Consider the following 23920-nt stretch of genomic DNA (forward strand, 5'->3'; position numbering starts at 1 on the left):
TAAAAGCTAGTGACTATTGTTTCGAAGTTTTTTATTTACGTTGTCAATGTTTTATTAAAGTTGACAAAAATCGAAAATTTTCAAGAAACGACACTATCGAGTTTAGAACTCCGTAACTCAGCAAGAAAAAATGATATCGCAATTCTGTGAATTGTATCTGATAGCACATATAAAGCGGACAAATTTGACTTCTTACACATGAATCTCCAAAAATTTATCAATATGTAATTACAACTTTTGCAGAACCCTCATAAACAACGTAACAAATTTACGCAAGATGTAAAATGACGTATCAAATTTATCCACTTCGAATGATCTATTGGATGCCGTTTTCAAAACCGCGATATCTGTTCTTGATGCAGAGTTATTAGTTTGTAAACTTCGTGCTTCTATTTCTTTCAAACTTCTGAATTTTTTAAAATCCTTTTAACAAAATTCAAGCCCTAAATCAAAATTCCGCTTCCAGCAGTCACTAAAATTCAACTTTCTCTCTCAAATGCAATAAATTTAATTAAAATCGGTCCAGGGGTTATCTCAGAAAAACGTTTTTGCGTTTTTACATCTATATGAATAGCCCGCGTCGGAGTTCGGCCCGAGCTAAAGCTTCCTCTTAAATTCGTTATTATTTTCGTTATTAAATGTTCGAGCAAGTCGCCCCAGAACTCATACTAAACGTAAAATATGGAAGTCACGTACGTGGAGCCACTGTAAGTGCAAGGTTCGTAATATACGTATATCACTATGATCGGACGCTGCAATAGCAACGATAGCGCAAAGATAACTAATCCCATAATTACAACCGCGGCCGTCATGGATATGGTGCAGTTAGTGCAAGGTTGTGCTGCTAAGGTTTACGCCAGGAACATTGGAGTAAAGTCTGGGATCCGGTTTATAATCCTAGCTGTCTTTACAAACTACAAGGAAAAAAAAAGAAGAAGAAGAAAACGGATTTTCACACCAAGCTTCGTCCTTGTCTTTTCTTGAGTCATTACCCAACATCAATCTTTCGTGTCAAAATCGAACTGTACCAGACGTTCAGCATGGAAAAATAAGTGACGCGTTTTTTTCGTTGTAAGCTCTGGCGTGCAGAAATGACCGACTAAATTACCATCTCTGCTATCTCTGGACGCACAAATATAGCCACAACCTCACTCTAGCTGACAACCTAACACCCATTTAACGTTTATTTTTATTTTGTTTATAACCTAGGGTACGGGCTTGGTTACCCAGCAGGCACGATCTCGCGCGCCGGCTCGAGACGAATGGCCCCTTACGGCGAGATCGCACGCATTTGATCCAGGAACTGTCACTTATCAGTCAGACATAGGACATAGCGCCACGCCGCGCGTAGCGTCGCGCACCGATAAGCGTTCAGTCGCGCGGATATGTGTCAACGAGCGTCAGTGTTCTGCCGTACATCGTCGGACATTACGGTCAATCACGGTAACCATCACGATGCGATGCGGCAGCGTGTACTTCTGGCATTGGACGGTCACCTGATCCCCGTTCGAAGCCAATGAATATTGCCGCGATTCTTGATAGGCCCGCGTCCGCTTTTCCCTTCCGTGTAGCTGCACTTATGGCGAGGAAAAGAGGCGCCAAACGAGTGAGAGCAATCGAAACCTCTTCCAAGCAGTTCGTTTCACCTTGCGCAGGCTACGAAAAGCCGCCGCCAGGGTGCGACAGACCGCGCCTCAAGATGGCGGCGTCCGCGAGAGTGGTCGACCCAGCGTCATGGTCAAGAATGCTAAGTATATTTCCTGGAAAGTTCTCGTTTGCCTTTTGCTATGGCTCCGCCGCGTTTCCCCAGAAGGGCGTCACGCAGACGAAGGTAAATTATCCTTTTACTTTGATCCGTTTAAAAGTTTTTGTAACAGCGCACTGCGCACATGCCGTCGAGCTTCGCTGGTCGCACAGCGCGACTGTTTCCGTCTTTAAAAAGTAACAGTGCGCTGTTTCCTCATCGCAGATAGTAGCGTCACGCTTCCGTGTGGAACCGGAAACAGCTGTGAATACCGAACGTTAAAGCGCACGATTGCCAGCATGCTGCTGATTCTTTCAATATAACGGGTGTGGTTAGCAGACGACTTTCACTCACATATGAGTTCGATTCGAGGTGTTATTTCACCTTGAAGTCCATTTTCCCGTTAAATTTGTTTGGTTAGGCACCGTTATTTCCTTCGCGCAACAAGATTAAAAAAAAAAAAAGAGAGTTAGATACAGCCAGTTGTGCGATCAGCTTCGTTCGTTGAACTTTGATGACCCTTCGCGACGCCTGTCCTGACCTTTCCATTGAGCGTACCTTTTATCGTGCGTCGTCATTTATTTAAATGCGCTCGCGTTCGACGCGGAACCCTCTAATAGCGACTCGAGTACGGTTGCGATATTCAGAAAGCCTACAACATATGGTGTGACGCCTCTGGACCTCGCAGAGCAACATGCTGGACGTAATCTTCGCCGTGGACGACCCCCTGTCGTGGCACAGGGAAAACTTGAAGCAGAATTGGAAGCACTACTCCTTCCTGAGGTACGGCGGGCCGTACCTCGTGAACAAAGTGCAGATGGACTTCGGCGCCTATGTTTACTACAACACGTTCGTGCCGTACGATGATGGGGTAAGTCATGGCGGCTCTTGCCCGAAGCACGAGCTGTACTCTCATCGCATATTGCCAACATTGTTTTAGCAAATATGTCCACAACGAGCGTAGCTGATGAATGCATAAATTCGCTGTGTGACCGTCCCCCTGCATGCGGGTGACCGTCCCCCTGCATGCGGCTACCTCTCTCAATTGTTGTACTTTCAGTCTGTGGAAGGAGAGCTTCGTCAAACGGGCATGTTTACAGTAACACTGCTTTCAAGTGCACCTCAGATAGTCGCAACTTCAAACCTTGTATGCACGTGAAGTAAAAACACTCTTACCTGCGCTGCTGATGATTATAGAGTTAGAACAGGAAATAAACGAAACTAAACCTGAAGGTTCTCTTTCAGCTTTGTGAATGAGTTTTACGGCGCTCTGCGTATTTGACAACACATATTTGACAGTGCGTGCTTGGAATTGTGTTGATGCAACCTGCCTCGACACAATCTGCTTTATGGTGTGTTGATACTGTGATTGCCAACTCTCTTTTGTGAAATGTTGTGGCTGTGTTAGAGAACGCTATATACTATTCCCGCCGTGCAATGCCGCAGTCGGTGATCCTTCTCGGCTTTAACCTGTTAAAGCAATCGTGGCAAGCTTGTAGGGCTGGCAGTTGTCAAATTTTCTTATTAACAGCCTTTAAATAACACCTTAGTGGGCAGCACATGCACCTGTGGTCAGCAGACATGACGCACATTGCTTCCAAGATGTTCAGTGTGCCACGGGCGCTGCCTAATCTCAGATGTCATGCTGGCTATATATAGTGTGTGCCGATGAGCCACGCTGATTCTCAACCCTTTCTAAATTCAACATAATTTCCGGAGGCTGCTAATGAGAGCATTTTTTTTTTTTTTAGTGTCGGATATATCTTTTCCTGCAAGCTTTTCATGATGCATGCACTTTTAAGATTTTTAATTTAAGATTTAAGTTTTCCTTGGAGGCGGCTATATATATATATATATATATATATATATATATATATATATATATATATATATATATATATATATATATATATATATATATATATATATATATATATATATATATATTATCTGAAACTGTGCTTTTCTTGCACTTCAAAATTTTATTTCACGTGACCTTTAACACTCTAGCCAAACTGCTTGCATTCCTCTAAATGCAGTTGTAGTTGTCCGAATGAGGCGGAGTCACACATTCATTGCCCATCTCCTTTAGTTTTTCTAATGTAGTGTCATAAAGGGTAGCACAAGAGATGGCACACTCCATTGATGACCTTAATAATGTGTACAGCCCTCTAAGTCAAAAGTTGCTGAAAGCACTGTGAGCGTGGTTATTTTGATTCGGTAATGATTCGTAGTGACCTTTGCACTGATGTTGCATAGCCAAACACTTGTTGCCACATTTGAAATCTGTGTTCATTAAACGGGGCCTTGCAAAAATAATTATGAATATGACAAGCAAACTTGCATAGCCACATGTGTGCGAAATATTATTCCACTGCAGGAATCTGGGAGATACCATCTTTGCTCAAGAAATTGCCTGAACTTCCCTCTAACTACTTAATGCAAAAGTAAGCTGGTACCTACTGGGTAGGTTTCTTTAAAGCTAAGCAGTGCCTGTGGCAAAAGCAGAAAGATTCGACACTAAAAGGCCAGTCGCACTATCTGGTGGCAGATAATGGTACCATAGTGCAGATACGTTGCCTCCACGGTTGGAAGTGCACCACTTGATCTTGAGGTTGAGCTGGTACTAATTCTGTGGAGCACAGTGAGCATTGTTTCGTGCAGGCAAGCACACGGATTTCAGTGCCCTAGGTAGTACGACAAGGAGCGAAAAACTGCGTGTTATTGGCAGCACAACATAATTCCATTGCCACTACCTCAATTAAAACCTTCAGCACTCAAAAAGGTTTTGTTGGAAAATATCAAAAGGAGACCCCCCCTTTAATACCAGGCATATTTTTCAGTTTGTAAGAAAGGTGTGGCAGGTTTACTTTAAAGGAAAAGCCACTTGTACGTTAGTTCTGGTCACTACATGTACTGTTTCAACATCGACATTTAGCTGGAAACAATGCTAATAGGTATCTTTCCTGCTCTGACTGAAGCCAGTTTAACAGGCTGTTACCTGGAAAATTGATATCGTAGGTACTAGCCTGAAGTCAACCAATGTTTTGTTGTATGCTTCACGCTCATCTCCATTCTTGTATCTTTAAGAGAGAAACAAAGAGGGAAGGCAGGTAGGTGTCGTATTTTCGAAGATTGTGAATGGTATATCATGTGTTCCCCTGCTATACATGTCCTATAATTTTAGAAAGCAGCAAATACTTTGAGGATAGCACTTCTCACTAGGTTGTGTTATGTGCAGTTGTGACATTCTACATCAATGTTGTTCACATTGGACATGAGTTGCTTGGTTCATATTGAGGCCTACGCTGATAAAGTGTATGCCGATTGTTGCTTAATTGCAGTTGATGAAGTACGGAGTTATCAGCACAGACCGTCTTATCACGGATCTCCTGGACTGGGAGACACTCTACTTAAGTGGACGGTTACATAAACCGGTGAGTGCTGTCGTTTTAAGCAAGGTGCTATGGTGGGGCTTCTGTGAAGGTGAGGTCTTCATTCCTGGCTTAGGTGTCAAGGACAATATAGCCTCACAGACACTTGTTTGCGAAGTCATTGCCATGGCTAGCTGTTCATACTCTCTTTATACTGTTTTAGTTGCCAATGGTCACCTATATCCGCATCTCTTGGAACCTGTCTTGGAACAGTTGTCATAGGTTTATGCTTGAGCTTTTGTGTGAGTTCATACTGCCAGCTACATACGTAACAAACATGGCTGTGTTCTTGGATAGTTCTTTACATAAGCTATGCAAGAAAGTGTGCTAGAATTTGCTTGCAACATCAGTGTATCAGTCAGCATGAATAATTATGGGCAGTGCATAAATTTGCCTACCTTTTATTGTTGTGATCACATATGCCCTTCTGGCTTCTCAAATTATTAACATTTGCAAACCTAATTTGTCACTGCAAGTTAATCATATTTGTTTCTCTTGGTCTACGACTGCTACAATGTTGAACTTTTTCAAACATTCCAATGGAAAAGCATTTCATACAGTGGCACCGCCAAGTGAACATCATGATTTAATTATGCACATTACCTAAAGTGTCATTGTTTGCTTACTCACTAAAATTGATGCGGTAAAATGGATTAATAGTCATGTATGCAATGCACCCAGCTGCAATGAAGAATCATTGTGATACAGGCATATAACAGACTTGAACCTGAAGAAATATATAAAGACGGCCAGACTGTGCTTCCCCAAAAAGTCCATCCCATATCACAGAAAGCCATTGTAGAAATATCAATGGGCGATGAATGATTCCCAAAATAGTTGGGGGATTGCAATGTGGCATTTCCTTCTACTAACCTTAGCAGTACTAGCTCTTGTGGCTGTCTAATTGAGATGACTGTATTGCGAATTACAGTTTCTACTGTACCAGGCTTCAAGCTGGATTATGTGTTGGTACAAAGTGACGATTAGCTCAAAGTTAAAGAATACAGATGCCGGACTGACCTCTTTAAAATGCCTTTTCTTTCCTCCAAAATAATTTCAGACTGGAACAAATTGCCTGAGGAGCTAGTGTCCATAACATCATATGATTCTTTTTTTTTTGGCTTACTGTGATGTCTTTATGTGTGACGATTTTGTTTTATTTCTGTCACAATGTTATTTCGTTTTCCTGCCACCAGCGCGTGGTGGTATTTTGCATACCTTTTAATTTTCACCTCCGAACCCCCGCCCACACTCACTGCGATGCCAGACAATGGTGCTGTGGGTATTATGATAAGTATAGAGGTCGTGAAGCATAGTAAACCACAGCTTTCATCAAGAAAGGTGGTTAAGTAATTAACCCTTTTACTCCCATTACTTCCTGAAGAGATTTATTGGTGGGATATTTGGTTGGGGGGCAGGGTGGGACCATTGTTGTAAGAACAGTGAACTTGTAGACATTTGTAACTATAAGTTCACTTATGCAGCTTCTCCATGAAAAAGATTTACAAGCATTTATTTGATAATAGTGTTCCCTATGGCAAACCATGCAATAAAAGATACAAAAAGAACAAGACAGTATGTGGTTGTGTTTGCCTTCCTTTTTTGGTGTGTCTGTGCACAAGACTACAAGTGTACTGCCTTTACAACAACATGCTATTACACTTGCTGAGTAACAAGAAACAAGGAAAACAAGCAGCAACAAGAAAAACAAGCATAATGTGAATATAAACAACATGGCGTTATAACTGTTCATCTTTTCCTTTCCATAGCTGTGTTGAATAATGGGCAATGTGTATGCAAACATTCTTTATTAATGTGCATTTGTTGCAGTAATTGTTTTGCATGTAAACATTTCTTGTCATCCTATGTGTGCTGCCTCCTGTTTGCAAAGATCCAAAGAGCTGCGGTTCCCTGACCACATCACACGACTGAGACTAGCGAATATTTTCTAAAAACCACAAGATATCTTTTTTTTTTTTTGCAAATACAGTGGAACCCACTTATAACGGTCTATCAGTTATAACGACCACATTTCACTGCATTCACAATTTTCCGACACTGCCTAATGAAACTGTGCCCAGATATAACGAATGTTTTCAACAGCGCCATACTGTTACAACAAACAATTCAAAACCATTCGAAGTTCTGAAGCATGGAATTGTGACGAGTCCAACAGCGACGTAGACACGGTTGCCGAGATGAGTGAGCACCGTGCGTGCATTTCATAAGCCGCGAAGAAAGTCACTCGCTTTCAACTGTATGCTAGGGTAACCATGCTTTCAAGGCATGTCTTCAGCATGCTTTAGGGCATGCTGAAGACATATTGTCCATACTGGCAAAATAAGGTGCGGTGTTTAGGTGATGGTGTGACTTCTTGTATCAGATGGTTTAGTAGGAGTTAGATGATTATTTGAAGAAATCCAGCAAGAAGAACTAATAATGCAATGCAGAAACTTGAGTGATTGCATGCATCAGCAATCTGAGAGTGGTTGCAAGCCAACCAATCCAGGATTAGTCAGTTAAGACTAATTATGTAATTAGGCAGAATGCAATAAATAATCTGAGCATCTCCAAGTGACGGCAAACAACATTGCCTTGGTTCTGTCCAGCTGCGTGGCATTTGCATATTTTCAAATCTTGGTGCGTGACAGTTGGGACACTGTGTACACAGCACAAATTTTATTATATTCTTTAAAGAGAAGGGGCTTGCAAACTAAGAATTATTTCTAATAGGATGGATAGCCTATGACTAGAGAATGACTATGTTGCTGTATGTTCACCTCGCTTCAAACTGCTTTGCGTACTTCTTGACCCCGAAAAAAACCTGCAGACTTCCGTGACCCCTCTGGCAGAGTCTTTCATCAACGGCGTGTGAAATGCATGTGAATGATATGTGTCTCAGTATTGCTTCTCTTTCCAGTAGGCCATACTAGCAACTCATAAAAAGAAGCTGTTCTAATAATTTACAACATCTATTAGGGATGGAAACATCACTACTTGCATGTAGAAGTCATACATATGTATAATTCATGCAGTAATCGAAATGAAAATAAGCCGAATTCACTCGAAATCAGAATCAATAGCAGTCATGCTCAGCAGTGCTTATACTCGGACTCACAACAAAAGAGACTCGTCATCTCGGTTTGGGCCTGCGAAAGTGGATGTCCAGCGACGCTGTTGAAAACCACCACTACAACTGCTGAGGGGTCTATACAATGCTTTATTGCATTAGAGTAATGGTAGTAAGGGGTAATTTAGAGTAATGGGAGAAATGGTCATTTTGACAGCACGCCGTTGCTGGTTGAATTGCCGTTTCGTTTTTGCTTTGCCACTCCTCGTATTGCCGCTGCTCCTCAGGAATCTCAACTATGCATTGCCTACCCATAGTGGTGCTGCAAAAACAATTAGATCAGTTGGAATGCATTATGTAACCGCGCAAATGACAACGGATGAAGAAGGAAACACACAGGACAAGCGCGGATCCTTCTTCGTGTTTCCTTCTTCATCCATTGTCGTTTGCACGGTTACATAATGCATTCCAATATCGACCACCAACTAGCCCGCCTATCCCTGTTAGAGAAATCAGTTGCTTGGCTGGTTCTTCTATATACAAAAGGCCAGTGACGACACCCCCACATTACCAGCTGCCGTTGTCACGGGTGCTTCCGCAACAGCAATCTTTACTGGAAAACGTATGCAGGGAGCACTACATGCTTCGTTGTTATCAGGAGAACTTTATCATCAATTATGTGGTTTGGATGTTTGTTTTGGGTTTGTTCCTTATTGAAACGAATGCTGTTCTGCCTGTTGTATATGTTATTAGAAAGGCTATATGCACATTTCGCTCTGCTTTTCCGAGTGCTTGAAGCCTGCCTCGCCTCTGCCGCGGGTAGGCCCAGTATTGCACAACCTCTGGCATCACCTCACATTTTTTAACACGGACACGAAAAATGCCGACGAATGAGCAGCTAACAGCTTCGGAGTAAAAAAAAAGGCTGCAGTTTCACCGGAAAGGCGAAGCGTATTAGTAACAGTTGCACCTGAAGAAACTTTGTTCCCGCAAAGTTTCTTCAGGTGCACCAAGAGACTGGGGTCTCTTGGTGGTGTAATCTTTCTTGGTGGGATTGCCTTACACTTTGCTATCATTAAAGGTAATATATGTGTGTGTGTGTGTGTATATATATATATATATATGTATATATATATATATATATATATATATATATATATATATATATATATATATATATATATATATATATATATATATATATATATTGTAGAGAAGGAATAGAAGGATATAGTGGGTTGTCCTCTCCAGCACTTTCTAGTGGGTCATCCTCTTGACCATTCCCCCACTCACCGACTGGTCAACGTCACGCGATAAAGAGCAACGGCTCTTTATCGGCCGCAATGATTTCGGCCGCAGTATGAAGATTCTTAGTGAGCAACATGTTGAAGGTGTCATCTTCGATACCTTTCAGTACGTGACTGATCCGATCAGACTCCACCGCAGTCGAGTTCGCTTTCTTGCACACGTCCAGGATATCTTTAGTGTAACTGGTGAATGATTCACCCGGTTGCTGAGAGTGCGCCCGTAAACGCTGCTCGGTGTGCAGCTTACGAACAGCGGGGTGACCAAATATATTGGCAAGGGCGGTCTTGAGGGCAGACCAGGTCGGGAAGTCTGCTTTGTGGTTGTTATACCACAGTCTGGCGACACCTGCGAGGTAGAACAGCACATTGTTCAGTTTGGCTGGTTCGTCCCACTTGTTGTGCGTGCTGACGCTCTCGTCTGTGGCGAGCCAGTCTTCCACATCGGTGTCGGCCGCGCCAGTGAAGATGGCAGGGTCGCTGTGACGAAGTACACCAGGACACGCAATGGGTGCAGGGGTACGTGTTTGCTGGGAGGCGTCCTGAGGCATAGTAGATGGCATGTTACAGGGTCGAAGTTCCAGGGTGGGAGGTTCGAAGGCACAGCACTCTCCACCAAATGTTAAGGTGTTTATTTGATCGAACTAGGAGCAGGAACTAGGAATCTTTATACAGTTATATACTGTTAGTATTCTGTATCTGCCAACTGCTGCTAATATTTGACACAGGTGGTCAATTGCGTGGTCATGGCCACACATTCTACCAACCATATTGTCACGTGGCTGTGACTGTGTGCAGGCAGGCAGAGATGGAGTAAACTGTAAACAGATTCTTGGGTGAACATGTGCTCTAAAAACTAAGATACGACTCAGCGATGGCAATAGCAACAAGTGCCAGGAGCAGTCATTGAATTGAATGACGGCCACGTGCATCTTGCTGCTTTTATACATGCATCATTGAATCTTCCAGGTGCGCTCGTGACGACGAGGTAAATTCGAGTGCCACAATCATCTGTTTGCAGTCTTCCTACAAACTGATACATGACGGGCCTGTCTCTTGGGAAGGTAGTACTACTCTCAAAAGTCGGGAATTATATCACACTGCAAGCGAATCCTTGCACAACAGCCATGTAGCACTTGTAGTTTTGAAAATGGAGTGCTTGCTTTGGTGTCTGTGTGCTTATCCAGTACGGTCCTTTTAACACCTTAAATATCTTACCTCGTGAACCAATCTGACTATCGTCTCAGAACGGGTCGCTTCGCAGGTTCGAATCCTGCAAGAGCCAACAGCCGAGATTAAGCGCGCCATGAGCCTCAACTACATGACGGCCATACACACAGCGCTGCTCATGCTGCCGGACATCTTCACCGAGGAAGAGCTCTACCTCAAGATTGCGGGGCTCTCCTACGTAGGTATGCTTGCCTTTTGCTAGATATGTGTGGAAGTATACCCTCAGAAATGAGACTTTATAGCATGTGCGAGTGCTTGGTAACCGTTTGACTGTTGAGTTTCCTAAAGCGAAGCTTTCTCAGCAAACCATCCCAAAGTTTGGTGACGGTAGCTGCTGCTGCTTTCTTACTATTTGAATAGCTCAAAACAGAACAATGCATTTTTAATGAGTCACCTTATACGTATGGCCATCTGCGCTAACCCCACAGATGAGCTGGTGACTGGCTCTATTCTCTGTGGAATTGCACAGTGAAACAACAAACACGACCTAAATATTGTCACTGCAACAGATAAGGTGTTTAGTATACCTTCAAATGCATAATTCTTGTATTAAGGGTAGATGTGGGTCTTTGACTGAAAATTTTTAAAATCTTTATTCTTCGAGATGTGATGCTGCGAACTTGTACATATATGTATCTTTATGCACTTCAAGTATGAGGTCCATTTTTGTTTATCTACTTTGGTTCTAATTTTATGCAAATATCCTTTAATTATCTTCTCCAAAGATTTTCAACATATCTGATGCTTAGATTTCACTAAGTAGGGTATTAATGGTTTCTGTACAATTCAAAGAATGTCACAAGACCAACCTTATTGCTCTGCCTTACCTAGAACATGAGTTGCAAGGTTTTGGAGCAGTTTTTCAGGTGCTTTGAAGTCTTGCAGCTCGTGTTTTAGGTAGGGCAGAGCAATAAGGTTGATCTTACAGCATTCCTTGAATCATACAGAAGCTATTGATCCCCTGTTTAGCGAAATCTAGGGAACAAATATTTTGCATTTCCTAGGTATACGTGATTGTGGTGCAACATACGTTTTGTGAAAAGGGGACGGAAAAAAGAAAACAGTGAAGTCCCAGTGAAGTACTTCACTGTCTTCTTTCTTCTGCCCCATTTCACAAAATGTATTTTGGGTCACAATCAAATATACCTAGGAAATCCAAGCACGAACTTGCCCAAGAAGAAGTCCGTTCGAAATATTTTGCAAATCGTTGCAGATTATTTAAAGGAAGCTCGGATAAAGTTAGAACCAGAACAAACAAAAATGGTCTGCATATTCAAAATAACAGGCACATATCATTACATATATATCCAACTTTTCAGCACGACATCTTGAAGAATAAATAATTTTTTTTTTCTGAAACCCACTTCCCCCCTTAAAGCGGATAGCTTTCTTTGGAAGCCTCTCTTATTTTAGGGGTCAGAGGGTTATGTGGCCTCAATCACATTTATACATTTGTCAGCTAGCTCTTTGAGGTGGGTGTGCAGTCATATGAGAGCTTTGTGACCTCCGTGAACGTTTAGACGCTGTGGTTGGCGTTGGCACAGCGGGATATTTCTCCACTGCTTAGCTGACGGTTTGTGAGGCGAGTTTGTTGCTGAAGTTTGAAGCATGTCTGTTGCCAAGATGTGCCGTTTTGTCTTACCGGCTTACAACAGCTTTGCTTAGACTTGAACTTAGATTGCACAGTGAGTAGGGCCTTCATGATCTCTTGTTTTTTTCCTCGGCTGCTTCTCACCCCCTGCCAGTTCTCTTTTAGTGCGTTGATTCAGCATGCATTTCATGCTTCATAGATGCTGTTGCCTCAGTAACTATGAACAGTTTATAAATTTCTTCATACGTCAAATTCTGGATGTACTACCTGCCACCTTGGCTTGCCGTGGCTGCCCTCTTGAGACAAAGAAACAGCACCAGACCCTACCTAATGTCCAAAACTTAATCTACAAGTTCTATATATTAGCTGACCTTTCTACAGGTGGCACAATGGGTCCACAATATTCTCCTTTGCGCAAGTTTTTTCAGAATGGGTAGGCAGTGCTTTTAAAATAAAAAGAAATTAGTACCTTTACTCTGGAGTAGCAGGGAGTGTGTAGGGGTGGGTCTTCGAGTTATCTCGGGTGTGGAAGCGTAAGCGTTAAACTGTAGGCAGTGCCATCAAAGCTTACAGCTGCTTTTGAAACTGACACTTCCCTTGAGTGCTCTCCCGTTTTTTCAATTCTTTTGGGATGTGTTCTTACTGCCAGAGAGAAAGCCAGGCAATGTTTTCTGAGCCACCAAACTCGCACTTCTAGATTACTTTGTCAATTACTACCGTATGAAGCCAACAACATTGAAGACAGGGAAAGCAAAGGGGAAATGAAATGTTTTGATTGAAATGTCGAATCAAGGCAAATGGAAATGAAAGTGAAAGGTTCAGCTACTACGTTATATCCTGCAGTTGAAAGGATGTTCCACACCTGCTGCCTCAGTCGTAAGTGGTGCTGGCTAACGCTCTCAGGGCTAGGTTTAGCGCACATACAGAAATACCCAAGAAAGTAGACAGACGTGGGAGGGGACAGCTTCACAGCAGCTCACTTGGTAGAGCATCACACGTCCTGTGGAGGTTGTGGGTTCAGCTCCTGCCATTGGCAAGTTGTCTTTTCTTCCAATTTCACTTCCCTTTTTGCTAATATTTCTACTTCTTGATCAAAAATACGCTTAATTTTCCCTGTGCTTTGCTTAGTTTCATTGTCTGTTGGCTTCGTGTGAGAAACACGGGTGATTGAAATTAATACAGCCCCCCCCCCCCCCCCCCCCGCTATATGGCGTCCCTTATAACCCACAGTAGAAGAAAGCGTACATTTGCCAGTTCAAACTAAAACATTTTCAGTGACACCTTGAATGGCTGTTGCTGTGCATTTCGTTTTGTGGTATGAAGGCACCCGTACGGGCCTCGAAACGTAAAATATGCGTTTTATTTTGCTCTGGCAAGTGTAAGCTTTCTTCTACTATGACCTCCCCTCGCTAGGTGATTTTTCGTAAGACTATTGACTGCCTTCATTAAACCACTGGGCAGTTTTAGGCTTTAAGCCCCAGAATTTTATTTTCTGATTAACAACAACAACAATAGCGGCAGCAGCAGCAAAAACGAGCCTTTTCAGTTCTTTTGATTCTTTGCCAGTTGCTGTCACACCATGTGGGGCCCCCTTTTCGCGGCCTTTTTACGCCGGTGAGGGAAAAGTCTGTAGTGCGCACAGTCACATGGCAGACGAGAGTCATGCACGACATGACGTCTAAACTCACACATGGGCTTTTAATTAAAGTCTTGGAGATTGAGGTACGCACACCCACATTTTATTGTCTGTGGTGTGAAGGCTTGTGATGGAGTTTGACCAGTGGGCATTGCAGGCAACAAGAATTGGTCATGTTTCCACAAAACTCCAAGGTAGAGTTTGAGAACAGAACAAGTAATCTGCTAGTAATGTCACATTTAAGTGTGCATTGTGAGAATTCTCAGCTTTCATGGAAGTGTTCAAGCATTCTCCTTGTTTACTGAATGTTAACCCATCAGCGGAAGAGATTAAATGAGCATGAAATATAACACGTATCTCTCAAGCCAAGGTGTCCCGCATGTTTTGGCAAATGGAACAAACAGTTTTCATGCCACACTTGCCTGAAACAAACCTGAAACATTTGACCCATTGAAGTGATATTGCTAGAGGAACAGGCAACATTTGACCCATTGAAGTGATATTGCTAGAGGAACAGGCATGCAAGTTAATAGCCCTGGTACATGCACTAAACCTAAGAACATGGTTCTGGGAGACAGCATGACTAAAACTCAGTAGCTATAGATAACATGCTTCTCAGCGCGAGATTGCAGGATCAAATCCTAGGCCGTAGAAATGGTGCTGTACTGAAAGGCCAACTACAAGGTTTGGATCCGCTGAAAAAGCAAAGTTTCACATAGTATATAAATAAAGAGCAGCCTCCACGCAAAACTTCTATGGTTGAGATACAATTTGATGTGTCACAATAACCTCGCAAAAATATTTTCTTGAACTAAAAAATATAATAGAAATGGCCTTATCACTCACCAGAAAGGACCCAGAACTTGGAATTCTGAGAACCAGTCCAGTCCAGGCGCTTGGACATTACCTCCAAGACTGGGCAGTGCTCGGAGCATGTTGAAAATTTCTGAGGCTGTGGTTTGTTCGGGATCTACATCATATCTGCTAACCACCAGCTGCTTGCGTCATCTGAGGGCCTACTTGAAGGTTGTACGAAAAATTCGACAGTTACCAGCCCTTACGAATTACCATCCCATCTCATAGACAGTATGTTATGTTATGGTATCAAGTCCCACAACTGAATCAATAGGCTTAACCTTTCAATATGAACAGTGTTGTCAAATTGGCCTGGATTTCATTCTCTTGCGGGATGTTTCTAACACAATAAGGGCATGATATGTGCAGATAATGCCTATCCACTGTTTATGTTGTTATTTGGAGTTAGTCCTTGCATGGGACCTGCAGGAACGAGTTCCTGAGAGCATAGAGCTTCCTACAAAAGTTACTAGGAGGAATTCTGATGCTAGTGTCTATGGCAGCTGCAAGCATGGTGGGTCAGCCGACACGGAAGTGATGGTTATTATGTAAATTTGTCTAAACTTCAACCTTATGGCTTCAAAGGACTGGTGACTTTGCAAACTGATTATTTTCAAGAAGATATTTCTTTACGAACGCATCAGTTACAATAATTCTGTATGTGTACCCTGTGTTGTTGCCTTCCACATTTAGAAATATAGAATTCCTTTGTCATTTAGGCTCTTAAATGCAGATAGAGTGCAGTAAGTAAAGCCGAGAAAACGTCTGAAGCCACCAGCATAGGAGTTCAGACAACAAATCTATATGTGAACCATCGTTTCCGTGGTAACTGAATGATGGCAGCGCCCCCCTCTGGTAATTTTAGTAGGAAACTCTATGCCTGACAGTGATTTCTCCGGTGCAGGTGACTTCCGGATGATTGTCGGCGAGGACAAGAACAAGGTGGCCAACATTGTGGGTGCTCAGTTGAGCGAATTCCGCAAGCTCTACAACCCATACTTGAAGCTCATCAAGATGGTCTCCTGGAATGAAGCCACACAGACGTTCGAGGTAGACATCCCTGGTTCTCCTGCTGTTGTTCTTCCTGCTACTGCCACTCGTGCTTTTGACCCCCTTTGACACAAGGAACGGAACCATCAAGCAGACGAAAAAAAGTATCAACGGATTTTCGCAATTACTCCAGTTCTTAACTCCTTTGCTACAACAGCAGCAGACTGTCACTGTAAACACTGCCATCTTCTCGAGAACTTTTCAATGAACACAGGGTTGTCCCCATTTGCTAAAGTGTTGCCTGTTGTGGCCTTTGAAATATGTGCACAGATGCTGCCACTCAAAGGGTGTGTAGTGTGTACACACCCCTGCAAAAGTTGCCCAGCTCTACGGCTATGTGATAGCGCAGTACTTTATTGCATATGGGTATGTCCCAACTGCAAATTGCCATAGGGTCATCAATTCTCATCCCTGTGGTGGCAGCAAATTTAAACACTTTTTTTCCCACCTTCTGGAAAGGGTAAAGCTAAGGTCGAGGAAGTGGCCTGATGATATCAGCTCTAACAGCTGTTGGTCATAACGGAAAATGGATGGACACACGCAGCAATCTGAGTTTCAAGCTTCTAACTGCCGTGGCAGTAAAATCTTTCTACCGGTGGTTTAAACCCACCATGTTTCAAGAATGGAACCGCATTTCTTCTGCTGTCATGGACATTACTGATCACAAGCTTTCTTGAGAAATGTTATTTAACATCCTTTAGTCAAATGCTATCAACACATCTCACTCTGTTAGTCTAGCTCATGCACTTGTAACTTACTCCCCTCTCTAGTGCAATATGGCCCCGAAAGTAACATAAATAATAATGGATTTGCTGATAAGTTGAACAGTCTGGGCAGCCTTTGATAAGTTTCTCCAGATTCAGGCAACTCTTTCTTATTTCCTAAGTCCATCTCTCTTAGTTTTATCGATGTCTGCTGCGTTTTAACAGTGTCAACCCTATTGAAATAATATGAGTTGACCATAGTGTGCCATTACGCTTGTTCATCTCGCAGCAAGAGCCAGGCCCAGATGCCAAGCTGCACCACCTGAACCTGCTGCCCAAATCCCTGCAGTCCCACCTGCTCAAAGTCTGGAACAAGGACGGCAGGCACCGTGACCTGGAGGACGTTCTCCAGGCCATCGGACATGACCCGCACTGCAGCGTGTTCATTGAGGAGGGTATGTGTAGCGGCATACCAGGATGACGTTAAGTGAAGCTCAGTTAAGTCATCAAGCACACTGTGTGTTTTCAAATACATTCCACAACTTGTTAAATGGCGATGCTGCTCCTAGAACTACGCGAGCATTCAAAGATTTGCCTAGTGATCCTAACTATATTTAGCTAAATATGCATTTGACAATTTACAATTTGCATTTTACATTTTTTTCCTGAGGCACTCGAAATGGTGTGCAGTTGACCTTATCTGTCTGTAATGCGAACATTGTTTTTTGAATGCTTGGTTCAGTTGCATCAAACACCCAGGTATAATAGATGCTGTGTGACGCAATTTATTGCAGTTGAGGACTTTTGTTGCTATGTCGCTTAGAGTATTATGTATGAATGCCCAGCTTAGGTTTGTTAACGAAGCTTGAGGTGTTAGTACTATTGGGATGACTATAACCCCTATGCTGTGAAAGCCCTCAATAATCCCATTCAGCCATTGTATGGACATCTGTGTTCTCCCAGTCAAAATCAGTGCTGAATCTTACACTGCAAACAAGCTCTAAAATTATTTTTGTACTTTTTTGCATGACATAAACTCCATTCATTTACGAAACAAAGCAACAAAGGCTGCTCAAAACAGGTTTGTGTTAAAGCAGGAATGCCGGCAGGTTAATGCCAATGATGAGGCTAATGTTAATGGGTGGTCATGACTCATTGCAACAACCTTTCGTTGCTGGTCGCCACATTATATTGCCTCATTATAGTGAAGTTGTCTGGGCTGGAAAAACTCCGCTATATCAGCATAATGCGTTGGTGGGCTAGTTGGTGTGAATCCATAATTATTTTGTTTAGTGCAAAACAATGGACACAAGAAAGATGACAGGACAAGGTGCTGCCCTGTGCGCGCCTTGTTCTGTCGTCTTTCTTGTGTCTGTTGTTTTGCGCTAAACTAAATAATTATGAATCCGCTATGTCAGTATGTTCACTATACCTGCAGTTTATCATGACTATAGTAGGTGATGTAGCGACTGCAGTTGCTCTTCAGTGTATCAAGATCACTGCTATGTGTGGATTCGTTATAAGAAGGTTGTTGCTATAGTACAAACTCTGTCCTTTAGAATCTACACCAGTGTGGAAAATAAGAGTGTCATCTAAGGACGGCTTAAATATATTGCATCTTGTTCACTGCATAACAAATAGATATGCACTGCTGGTAAACGTGACATACTGAAATGTGTGTGCAACAAATGGCAGGCAAACGTGATCGCATCTCTCCTTGTTTTTCCCTGGCAGCCGTGGCAAGCATAGTGTGGCGGTCAAGTTGGGGCCAAACTGCAAAAGGCATTATCACAGCTGGTAAGCATCTGCCGATTCTCCTTTCATTGCGCTGCTAGCAAACCAATTGGCCAGCTGACCGATCAGTTCACGTGGTGCAAGAAATTGACTCGACCAGCTTGAAACACTGTGCCTCTTTTGTCTGATTCTAAGTGGAAACATTCAGTGCTAGATTATGTGCATCATCATTCACAAAACACCTGCTTCAGGCAAGTAGAGCCAGCTTTCTAGAAGACCCTGCAGTACAGATAACGGTGCCTCTTTTAAACCTTTCCGTGCCGAGGACGGCTTTCACTCGTTTAGGTGTTTTCATTAAACTATGCCACTGACAAGTCTCACTCTTCCAGGCATTTCCTTTTGTCTACTGAGTGCCACAGACAAGTTGGGTGTAAAGGTGTGAATGCTGCACCATTAAGTGGCACCAGCTTCCCAGAAAACTATTCTTTTAGAGCACAGTTGGTGAGAACGAAGCGGAGGTCTGGCTCCCCTGGATAGGCGATGCGGTGCAAGGGGGCTGCGTCAACGACAGCTGCCTTTTCAAAGCTGTAATCGAGGTCTTCTTGGATGTATCTCCACTTGAAGTGATCAGTTAGGCCTGGAAATCTCTAGCGAGTGGCATTTGTGGTTTCAGCTCAGTATTAACGACTGGGAGGCAGATTTAGAATTTCTGTGACCGCTCTTGTAACGGATGCAGCTCTGCAAAAATGCTTTGCTGCCAGCACTTTGTGACTTCGTTAGCATGCCGAGTCAGCAATAACATGTCGCATGGAGGATAACAAAAGTGTGCTTGACTTCTCTTCCAAGTCTTGTGCTTCGTATAGACTGTTCCTCACCTAAACATGAAAGAAAGGTAATTGGCAGTAGAAGACAACAGAACATAATGAGTAAACTGGTGATATTGCAACAATGAAAGCTGTTCACAATGAATCAGTCATAAAAACAAAGAAACTTTAGTGGTTTTCTGAGGGAAAGAAAGGTTGGCATGTAAAGAGTTCATGCGCACACTTTGCCTCTTAGCAGGCACTGGGCGACAGGTAGGAATTTGTCTCACTTCATTTGGGGATCCTTACAATGTGTCCCATGGTGGGCTTTGAACCGGGTTCCACAGTGCAACAGCCCAATGCTGTACTCATTAGACCACAGATGCATGTATGGCATTTGCATCACATTGCATAACGACAATTTGCCCCACTATGTGCAAGGGCAAGCTAGCTGTGCCATTCTCCTCTGTGGCAGCTAGGGCCTTGAGAGGTCGTGTTACATTAGGCACTATACATCTACTAATTCGACTCCGGTTAATTACATATCTTGGATATTCGATCCTGGCTGGTGACCATGCATATAGGCCAAAATTTTAGTTATTTCAATTCTAAAATTGGCCTTCACTGGATAACTTGAACTTGACTAGTCAGCATCCACCTGCCTGGAACCATTGTGAGTTTTATTCGGGGGCATCTGAGAAACGTGCAAATACTGGCAAATGAATCAGCGGTGTGTTCTGGCCTTTTTTTTTTTCATCTTGTTTAATTCGATCCGCAGGATAATTAGATCAGTTTCGTCGGTCCTGTCAAGGTCAAATTAACGGAAGTCGACTGTACGTTCCTTGGGACCGGTTCTTGTTGTAACGGGACAGGTTGTAACATTTCATCGTTGCATTACAATAAGGCAGTTGTCATGCTGCCACCATCATCATCATCATGCCGTCCCCTTTCATTGTTGTTGTGACGAAAAATTTCTCACCTTACGCAAACATGCTGGTCCCTCTGGTAACACCTTTGCAGAAGCCCAAACAATGCTAGGCAGACAGTTAACTGCGAAATGCCTAGCAAAACATTGATTCCCAGTGTGTAGAAGCTGCATAATACTGATGTCTACATAACAGACATCTGTATATGTTCAATAAGTTTGGTAAGAATAACTGCTTGCTTTGCGACAAATGTTGGTAAGGGATATTGGGAACGTGTGTTAGTCACACCATTCCTGTTGAGCGGTCACGCCTTGAGTGCCGAGCAGGTTTATTTCTGCATGTTGCATGTCCTGCATTTGTAGAAATGAAGCAAAGGTCTGCGCCTTGAAGTAATTAATCAGAACAGTAATTACTTATGTTTAGACCATTAATTATTTAACAAGATTCATAATGCGATGGGACGATCGACCAACGCAACACAGTCAGTGTCATGTCACGGAGCGCAGCAACAAAAGTAGCGATGACAGGTGCGTGTGCGCAGAGCATATATCCTCTTGTCCGAGTATGGTGTGCTGGGCTGTTCTGATAAGGTCGCCATAGCCCCTGCTGCATAACTGCTCTCATTGCGAACAAACGCGCGCACGTGCTCCTGCTCGCAGCACAATGGTCATAATGAGTGATTGCAATTGTTAAAGAGCTGATAATCAGCAAGGTCTGTGACAGGTTTACTGGAATAACCTGGCAGACGACACTTGGAACTGGGATGCACTTTGTGCATGTTCCCTCGCTGCTTTCACAGCTGCACTCGGTGATACGGCGCTGACCAACACGCTGTTGATGCTCTCGTGAGATTATTTAAGATGTTGGATCACTGCGTTGCCGCCGACTGCTGCTAGTAATGCGTTGTCTGCCTCTAACAATGTGTTTGCCAATAAAAAAGATGCTATCTGAACCGGGCTGTCTTAAACAAACTTTTCCTGAAGCACATGGTTTGACAGGGTACCTAGCAACCTGGAAAACAGGGAACGCCTGGAATTGTCAGGGAAAGCTCAAGCCCCTCAAGAACCATGGAATCATTGGGGAGAGAGTGAAAACTGAGCCATGTTGGGAAAGATGACCGAGCGAAGTGCACGATTTGGAATATCCGGGACGTTGGTTTCCTCTAAATGCTCTATTTTAGTCAAAGCTCTCCTAAGCGACTTTGTGGATGGCGATTTGTCTCTGATGATAACTTCAAAAGAGCAGCTGAGTACTGTGTCAAAGGAACGCAACAAAAGTAAAGCTCTTCTTGCTTGTAGTGAGAAATCTTGCACAAAAGTGTGAAGTGTGGATTGATGTGGCTCGAAGAAAGGTTCTGTATTTCGAGCCGGAGCTCTCGCTCCTTTGTGAATGTCAGAACTTGCTGAACAAACACCCCTTGTAGTTGAGGTGCCACTGGAAGAAACGTCTTATCAATCTAGGTTGGTACATTACACTTCTAGGTTACCAAGCGGACTCGTCTTGCGGTTGATGGAAGCTTGGTATGCCAGAAGGGGCACAAGATGAAAGAGAGATGATGACGTTGCTCTTAAATTTCCTGATCAGTCATGGATCAAGTCGTGGTTTTGACATTGTTGAATTGGAGATGTTTAATAGTTTGTTAACCCTTTCATTGTGTATGGCAAGGTACGAGCATTTTCATGCTGGAAATATCCCCTTCAGTAGCAAGGTGTACACATTTGTGTATGTCATTTGTTTTTACCAATTCTGTACAATATTGGCAAGAACAAAAACCTACAGTCATTATTGTACGGGTCAGCTAAACTGTCTGCTTACCCAAGATGACTTCACTTCACTTCAGACGTCAGAGTATTGCTACACATGGACTGCTGCACTAAAGGCGCTACATACCATCTTTGATGAAATGCTTGACACTTTGTGCTTTATCTACAATAGTGAAGGAATAGCTTATGCTTCTGTGTAATGCCTGCAGCCAATAATAAATTTGTGCATGTGGTTCTGAGGCAGTGATTGAAATGTTTTTTATTAGAAAGCAACATGACTGAATGTGCATTAAATTGAAGTTCTCTCTCAAAATCAATTACTTGGAAAATATGCAAGGACTTACTTGTAAATACTCAAATGGTTGCCTCACACTCTTGGCTTTCTTTCAATGGAATCTTCCGACACCTTTAAATAAAATTGCACAATTTTACCACATTTTTGACAGTGCAGTGAAATGACATTCATGAATGTCGTTTGTGACATTCATGACTGAAGGGGATATGGAAGGTGAGCTCAGTTCGACCAGCGAAGCTTCGACTGCCGATTCTGTTATGAAAGTGGTTTGGGCTCCTACGTTCCTTTATGCATTTCCGTAAAATCACCAGATGGCATAAGGAGCTTGTGAAAGGTAAAGTCACTGGAACCTGAAAAGTAGCACAACTGTCAAGAGTGCGTGTAAGCAGCACTGTGCTACTGTTGCCAGATTTGTTGCTCAGCTTTGTAGCTTTGCTTATCGCATTTTTGTATTATCGCGAATTGTTCCTTTTCTGTGTCCTTTAATTAAAATGAGGTTCTGCATCTATGACTAAGTTGTGATCATTATTCTATGATTAGCCCTCCCTGAGCTCCCCAATAAGTTTTGTGTTCGTTGCAAAACTGTAATAGTGGTGTAATTTGCCCTGCAATGTACTTAATTATGCAGCATTGCTTATCTTTTAGGCATTTATAAGGCATTGGTTGACATGCATCTCGCGCTTCACAACAATATTGACCGGGTTGCGCTGAGCATTGCGGAAAGCGTGAAGCACGCATCCTCACATTCCCAGACTTGGTTAAGTAAAAAATGACATAATACTTGTTGAAGTTGGCTATATGAAATTCACACCTGAAACCGTACCACGCTTAGCCAGGTGAAACACAAATTGCATGCACTCGGAATTCGGAAGCATTCAATTCTAAGTCACTCAGACTGAGACTCCAAGCTCATGACACATACCCATGTCACACAAGCACTTAAGCTGACTAGAAATCAAGCTCTGCTACTCATCGTTTACCGTGGCTGTGCTTTTTCTTTACTCGTGCTTGAAATATTACATACAGATAAATTTCAATGAAGATTTCAGCCAGTGTGGCTGTAGCACAGGGAAAGCGTGCCTAATCTGATTCATGGGGGCACCGATTTCCTTGTTTTAAGTAACAGTAAACAAAACACCACTGCGAGACTTGTACTGTGAAAAATGTGTCAAAGCTGCAGTTTGCAGTGAGTGAGGCAAGCTTTTCAGTTCAGCGGAACACATGTCAGGCAATGCTTCTTTCAAACACTTGCGTCTCAAGATCTGATGTCTGGTGTGAGTGAATTTGTCCCACTTTGTCGTTTGTAACCTTATGGCACGGCACTTTCTGTCGTTCTTTTATGTTGGGTTTTTCCGCTTAGTATTGCAAAAAAACATATTCCCAAAATTCCCGCGGTTGCTGCACCCAAAAGCGCAGGCCCTAGGCACTTCTGTTCACTGCTTTAATTGTAAGAAAGTTTGAATGACCTAAACAACAATAAAGAAAATTAAAAAATAATCAAATAAAATACAAAGCAATTGCTGACATACGTGGTGATTGGTTCATGTGAACATCCGCTTTGTCATGGCATGGACCATTTATGGTGGGAATCAACCACCTTTACGGTGGCAGGCCAACCAGCAGTGTGACAGTGAAGAGCAAAGGGTCGTGGTACTTTCCAAGTTCCAGTGATCTTAGTGAAGCAATATCATATTTTTGTAGATGGCAGAGTAGCTGCAATAACGCCACTTTTTAATGCGTTGCCATTCATAGGATACTTTACACACTTTCCGAGGACTATC

General features: G+C 42.9%; 1 protein-coding gene across 4 annotated transcripts in view; it reads left to right on the plus strand.

Annotated features, from left to right (window-relative positions):
- Positions 1-1278: 1278 nt before the first annotated feature.
- LOC135896585 (phosphatidate cytidylyltransferase, mitochondrial) overlaps positions 1279-23920 on the plus strand; it is a 29284-nt gene continuing 6642 nt past the window's right edge. The window contains exons 1-8 of one of the 4 annotated variants that reach the window (XM_065425043.2): positions 1279-1443; positions 1656-1831; positions 2433-2615; positions 5089-5181; positions 10817-10964; positions 15769-15914; positions 16908-17073; positions 18353-18415. In XM_065425043.2, coding sequence (XP_065281115.2) covers positions 1386-1443; positions 1656-1831; positions 2433-2615; positions 5089-5181; positions 10817-10964; positions 15769-15914; positions 16908-17073; positions 18353-18415 — 1033 coding nt within the window. In that variant the 5' untranslated portion in view covers positions 1279-1385. Of the gene's footprint in view, positions 1832-2026; positions 2311-2432; positions 2616-5088; positions 5182-10816; positions 10965-15768; positions 15915-16907; positions 17074-18352; positions 18416-21562; positions 22651-23920 lie in introns of those variants that run through there. The other 3 variants (XM_065425044.2, XM_065425042.2, XM_065425045.2) reach the window with 3 other exon arrangements.

Source organism: Dermacentor albipictus, chromosome 6 (assembly GCF_038994185.2).
Source record: "Dermacentor albipictus isolate Rhodes 1998 colony chromosome 6, USDA_Dalb.pri_finalv2, whole genome shotgun sequence".
Taxonomy (NCBI): Eukaryota; Metazoa; Arthropoda; class Arachnida; order Ixodida; family Ixodidae; genus Dermacentor; species Dermacentor albipictus.